The 6,325-nt window shown below is 56.1% G+C and overlaps 2 protein-coding genes across 2 annotated transcripts; both read left to right on the top strand.

Moving 5' to 3' along the window:
* Positions 1 to 72: 72 nt before the first annotated feature.
* Positions 73 to 3,351, top strand: L226DRAFT_526491 (uncharacterized protein; the record flags this gene model as incomplete). The annotated part of the gene is made up of 8 exons (XM_067679055.1): positions 73 to 393; positions 538 to 630; positions 718 to 1,402; positions 1,475 to 1,791; positions 1,840 to 2,390; positions 2,446 to 2,809; positions 2,873 to 3,220; positions 3,298 to 3,351. The coding sequence occupies 8 exons, from the start codon at positions 73 to 75 to the stop codon at positions 3,349 to 3,351; spliced, it is 2,733 nt and encodes a 910-aa protein (XP_067530214.1).
* Positions 3,352 to 4,274: 923 nt separating this feature from the next.
* L226DRAFT_575468 (uncharacterized protein) lies at positions 4,275 to 6,000 on the top strand (the record flags this gene model as incomplete). Its single annotated transcript, XM_067685200.1, has 4 exons — positions 4,275 to 4,385; positions 4,442 to 4,510; positions 4,565 to 5,032; positions 5,113 to 6,000. 4 exons carry the CDS (start codon positions 4,275 to 4,277, stop codon positions 5,998 to 6,000), a joined length of 1,536 nt encoding a protein of 511 aa, XP_067530215.1.
* Positions 6,001 to 6,325: the final 325 nt, after the last annotated feature.

A 6,325-nucleotide genomic window follows, 5' to 3' on the forward strand; every position in this document is an offset into this window, starting at 1 on the left:
TGTGTGCAAGCTCAGGGACTCAGGGACAGATGGATTCCACCGGCAACTTGAGCGGTCGCCGCGCGCGGGGTCATGCGGCAATTTGGACAGTTGCCGTGCCTGCACTGGGCGCCTCTCTCCCTGTTCCCTTCTCCGCATACCTACACCTGCCCCCCTCCTCTTCTCTCATCGCCTGTAATGAGTGGCAACAAGAAGAGCAAAAATAAGAAGAAGAGCTCGAGCTCTAAGAAGACTTCCTCGGCCAGGCGCGAGCAGGCGGCGAGGCTGACGCCAGCCCCAAAGTTGGTTCCGCAACCCAAAGGACCATGCGGGCGGTCTCCTGAGGTAGGGGGCTGGCAGATACAAGAGAAAATGGGCCTCTCGAAGAGGACCGATAAATACTTGAGGATCGTGGTAAGTCCGACATTTGCGTCCGAATTATTAGGTGCATATATGCACTTTATGCGCTTTCATGAACACGCACATGTCCATGAAAGTGCATAAAGGCTGCTGGTATGTGAATGACTTCAGTGATAGGTAACCTTTACTACTCTACAGCACCGCATCCACCAATTATCATATCAGTACCTAAAGACGAAATACTGCTACTCCGATCAACGCCAGTCCAGTCTTCTGGTTATCTGCAACCTGGTAAGCCGGATTCTACTTTTTCAGTGGTCCTCTAGAGTCGGTAATTATCGAGCGTTGGTCGCTAACGCCTTGGTGTCTTCCATACAGATGGTCAAGCGTTACCCAACGCTGAGTCGTTTCGTCGACACATGGCCAGTTCGCAAGTTAATTCAGCAATTCCTGAACAATTGCAAGGATCGCGTCAAGAAGAGACGCAGGCGCGATGACGACAGCGAGCACTCGAGCTCGTCCGAATCGCAGTCAGACTCAGATGATGACCTTGTCGATCCTACCCTGGATCCTGACTCCCTTTGGGGGAGCGACCCCGGCGCCAACCCCGACCCCGATGACGAAGCACGCATCTCATCCTCCAGTGAGGATGAGATGAAGGACACTCCAGTCAAGCCGAGTCCGAAGAAGTCGAAGCTCAAGAAGTCCAAGGAGGGGCACTCTGTCGCACCGCCTGACACCTCAGAGACTGAGATGTCTACGGATGAGGAAGATGGTGATGAAGTGGCCGCCATGTGGTCATCGAAGAAGCAAAAGAACGTCGCTGTTCCCATCGCTGACACCACTGCCAACAATCTTGCTCCACTGCTCGCTGCTTCGACTGCTGCTGCTTCTACCAAGCCAAAGAAGGATGCGAGGACCACGAAGACAACAAAGAAGGACACGTCATCGGCGAAGAGGAAGGACGGCCTCAAGAAGGATGGGCCAGGCCCAAAGAACAAGAAGGCGAAGACGAGCAAGGTACCGCCAAGTAGGAAGGGCGAGAAGGTCGCCAGTCCTCGCGGTACGTCGCGTGCGCGTGCTCATGCTCTCTCACGTAATGTGTTACATTGTTTCTAAGTTGTTATGTTTCCAGATCTCAGTGAAGACGATCAGGATGCAGTCGAGGACGCAGCCGAGTGCATCCTGGAGCAGGTTGATACGGGATGTGACGATGAGGGTGAGGGCGATGGCGAGGAGGAGGGTCATGATCGTGGGGAGGCAGAAGTACGACAGTCAAGCGAGTCTCAGGACGAGTCCGGCGAGGAGAGGCTCACCATTCAGATTCCTGGAGGACGTTCGAGTGCTCGCCTGGCACAGCAGGTCCCAAAGGTTGCCGCAGCGATGATCGTAGGCGGTGGTTCGGCTACTACTCCCACGGCTCCACGCGTTGGACAAGGCCCAGTCGACTTTGTACGTTGAGAACCTCCAACTCTTGGACAATGCTGACTCGTTGTACAGCCTTCCCCTCTACGCAACCCCTCACCTGTTCGAAAGATTGCTCGTGTGGTGCCCTCGGCTGGGTCTCATGCTGGCTCCTTCGAAGCTCTCATGGCCGATATCGATGAGCAGATCGAGGACGAGCATTGGGCAAGCGACCCCAACACGGTTGTCTGCCCTGTCGAAGGATGCTACGACGAGATACCGACGACACCATCTGCATCCCTTCTTGAGCTCATGAACATGTGTCGTCGGATGCTCAAGAAGGGAAAGATTTCCCCAATGCAGCTATGGGAGGTCAACCGCGCTATCTGCAGCTCGATCAGACACACGGAGAGAATCGCTGAAGCACGAGAACAGGGTTGGCCAACCAAGCTTGAGCCACTCGTGCTTGCCCAGCGCGTCGAACTATTCCTGCTCTTCGTCCACACTGTTACCGAGGCACCCAAGGCATCTCCCATTTGGTGGGTGATCAACTCCGTCATGGCACACGAGCATGTTGCAAGGATGTATGAAGAGCATGCCGCTGCACGGGCACTTATGCCCGTCTATGAGGCAGTTCGTGTGGGCTAGTGAGTCATCATCATTCATCTCTGCGCGCATGCTCCCTTACATTTGTGGTTACAGTTATGGCGAACAGGGCGAGGCTATCATCGATACTGTACTCCATTGTCTGTGTCCGACGTGGGAGCTTGAGAGGCACGCGGACAAGTTCGCCCCATATTCCCCCGCTGCATTCCGTCGTCTCATTCTTGTGCCTGACATGGCCATGCGACTGATCGCCGAAGATCCCGAGAACAAGAGCAAGGTTAAGGGGAACCTGAGTCGTGCCTACGCTATCATGGCGTCGAGTTCTGACTATGGGTACAATGAGTTCCAACTGGATGGGGAAGACAATGGCGAGGGTGGCACGGATCCAGGTGTTGCTGCCCAGCGCGATGTGACGTACAAGGTGCTGACTGTCTATCGGCGGCGACTCCAAGAGCTGAAGGTGAGGAGGGGTCTAGTGTCGGGTGTCAAGCGTACAGCATGTTACTTACTTTCCTCTCCCTAGGCCAAGCATGAGACCGACGTCGCCACCTCTGCGGCAATCGCGATGACCCATGTCAGCCCTTATCCCCAGGTCGCTGATGGCCAACGAGCTACCCGCGCAAACACTCAGGTTGCACGTAGCTCTGCTCGTCGCAACATTGAGGTTGAGCCAGTCACCAGAAGCCAAGACAGCGCTCGAGGACAGCAAGGGAATTTGGGACAGAATGCGGCCAAGGAGAACATCGAATCATCTTCGAAAGCCGGGCGGGGGCGCGGACGCGGGCGCGGACGTGCACGTGCACGTGGAGGACGAGGTGGTTCCAGCAGGGACATGTCAACCACTATCCTCAATGATGCAGACTTCCCTGAGGTATGAGCTCACACATTTCTTCTCCATTCCTATTCTCCAGGCATGCGACTCATAATGCGCATTTGATACTATTTCAGCCTGCCAACAAGAAACGCAAGGCCAAGGCGAAGACAACGACAACGGAGGCATAGACAACATACATAGACTCAAATGCGCACTTGCTCAGACTTGGACGGACTCAAATCGTACTTGGACTTCTTCTTGCTCTCTTCTCTCGACAGACTCTTATCTCCACGCACCGACCGACCTCGACGGACTCGATTCGTACTTGCTCTTTGCTCTCGCCTGTCTCCCGTGCTTATCTCGGCTCGCCCTGGCCTCTGTATTCTCTGAATCTTCTAGTTTCTCAGTGTTCTCGTCCTGTCTTGCTGCATGCATCCAACATTGACTCCCAAAGGACCCTCGCACGCTCTTGCACATGCACCACTGGCACCAAACTTTCGTTTCCCCTAATCACCATCAACTCCAATTTCGCCTGCACTTCTTCTCGCAACCCCGAACACTCGAACATCCCCACACGGTTCCGCACGCCCGCACCTGGCGCGCACTCACGTCCTCCGCCCTCCACGCTCTCCCGATTCGCACACTGTCCATACATTCTGCACGCCACCTACACACCACAATGTCTGATCTACTCATACTGTCGTTATTGTACTTTTTGATGACCGAATGGACGCAATGCATCCATTCTACAAATGTAACCAGCCAGCCAACCATATCGTGTGTCACTATGTCACATTGCAGGCACCTACATGAAGAGCAATCGCCTCCAGTGCGAGCCTCGAGAAGCAGTTGTGTAGGTTCCTCCCACCCATAAGAAAATTCAGGGAGACTATGGTGTAACACAGGACATATGGAGACTCTGTAGGAGGTGTTTCTACTCCACCCTGTTGGCTGAACCACACACCCTTTTAGGCACGTGTAACATATTCCGTGACACTGTGACAGTCTTTGACATTCCATCACAGAGTAGGCTTTCTGGCTGCGCAGCCCTTGTCCACCCGCTGCCAACCTCTACATCGCCCTCTGTCTCTGACCCTGCTACTCATCCCGAATGTCATCGTCTCTCCAACGAAATCTGCAGTATGGCGTTCTCTATCTGACCAAGGCATATGGCCGGGTGCTGACACTTATATGGCTCGCGCAGATGTCTGTTCGTATCGCCGTCAGTGCCATGGCATTGAAGGCCGAAGAGGGAGTCCTGACATCAACAACAACCAGTACATGGCCGATGATCTATGGAGGGCGCGGAGGTCTCGCTCAACTACGGAGAATAGCATGGTCTCATCAGTGCAAACGGCTCCAGAAAGGTGCGTCCCCAGTGTCCATTCTTAGGTATCATAGTATCATATTGATTTCCTCACACGACTCTTCAACATCGTGCCCGCCTACCTCCGATTAGAGGCCCAGGCTCTGGTGTCGTCGATCTCAAAGATCGACAAGGAAAGGACCTCCGTATCCCCTCACAACGTAGTCGCGCGGTGGCACGCACACCAAGCTTCTCCCTCGCCTGCCAGGATACCCTCGTCGCAGAAGGCGGCCCTTGCTCCTCGCGCTCAGGTCTATCGAGATAAAATCGAGGATATGACCTCTTTGACTGACCCTTTCACCGACGCCGTTGATGCAAACAAGACTAGCGGAAACTTTTGCGCGTGCCCGAAGCTTGCGTGCCAGCCCTCGGGCAAGCTTCCTCGCCGTCGCCAGGCGAGCTCCCACCTGTTGGACTCCCCGACGCCCAAGGTCCGCTCACGTCACAAGCCTGCTAAGGCCGGCGACGGCGAGAGCACTGCTCCCCTTCAACCTGCTTTCAACGTCCGCTTCCTCACTGGGCTAGCACCGATTTGACGTTGACTCATTGGGACTCCTTCCCCATTAGCGATGACTCCTCCGAGCACGGCGACGAGACCGACACCCCTCCCACTACACCCATTCGGGAGGTCGCCTCGGTCCCGCCCGAGGCTGTCGCAGGGGCTGCCTGCCAGCAGGAGAGCCTTTTCTGCGACAACGCTCCGCACACTGCCCCGTTGTTGTCGACTTACAGCTTCCTTCCCGCTCCCCCTCCGCCTTCTACGCCTACCCCTGCTCAGCGCCGTCGCAACCACCAGCGCATCCCCAGCGAGGGCACGTGGACTAAGTCGTCCGACCAAAGCTCTCCTTCCTCATCCGTTGTCGACCTCACCGAGCACCTCTGTCGTCGCAGCCCTGTAGCCATTCCTCGCCAGCACTGCCAGCACTGCTTCACGTCCCCAGCTGGGTCGCGGGCGTACGACGTCGCTCCAGTGCTGCAGTTCGCGTGTGCATCCGTGACCTCGGCAGTTGGTGGTCAGTTTGCGGGTTCAGTCTTCCAAAACGTGTTCTGGGTGTCCGGTTTTCGCGGGCTCTACACTCATCGACTGCCACCCCGGCATTTTCCTCGGTATATCGGCCACATCGAACAGGACATCCTCGCGTTCTACCCCTTCCTACCCAACGTAGATATCCCGCCCACGTCTGGGTCAGCAGTCGGCGCTGGCATTCATACCCCATCGTCGGCCGCACCAGATCTCCTTCGTCCGCGACATCCGTCATGCTCGGGAGGTCGCCCATCCAATTCTTCCCCTGTATGTATTATCCCGACTCTCACCTGCCTCTTCTCAATCTCAACTTGTGTCGTTACATATCGGCTCACGTACATGCTGTCGCATCTCATCCGCATCACCGCACCGCTCGGTCGCTTGCGTCTCTCAGCCTCGCGGGCCCGCACCACACCCCTCCATCAAGCTGCTATGGCGGCCCATTAGGGTCGTGTTCGCTGCGGTCCTCTTCTGCTGCACGAACGCCCGCGCGCGCGGGGTAGACGCTGTATCACTGGCGCGGGCTTCCCGCTCAGGGCCAGGCACCGAGGCAGCACCGCCACCTTGTCCTGGGACTCTTGCGCGCCATGGTTATGTACATACACAAACAAACATGCCCACCGAAGCTGCAGCACACTGCGGCAGCGGTATTCTCGTGATGGCACTGCAGCAGCCACGTTCACGGAAGCCTGGTAAGCGCTTCCAAGTACTAGAGGCAAACCTTGGTACTCACCGCATCCCTACTCACCACTCTCTTCACTCCTCGTCCACT

The sequence above is a fragment of the Lentinus tigrinus genome (genome assembly GCF_003813185.1).
Source record: "Lentinus tigrinus ALCF2SS1-7 unplaced genomic scaffold L226scaffold_45, whole genome shotgun sequence".
Classification (NCBI taxonomy): domain Eukaryota; kingdom Fungi; phylum Basidiomycota; class Agaricomycetes; order Polyporales; family Polyporaceae; genus Lentinus; species Lentinus tigrinus.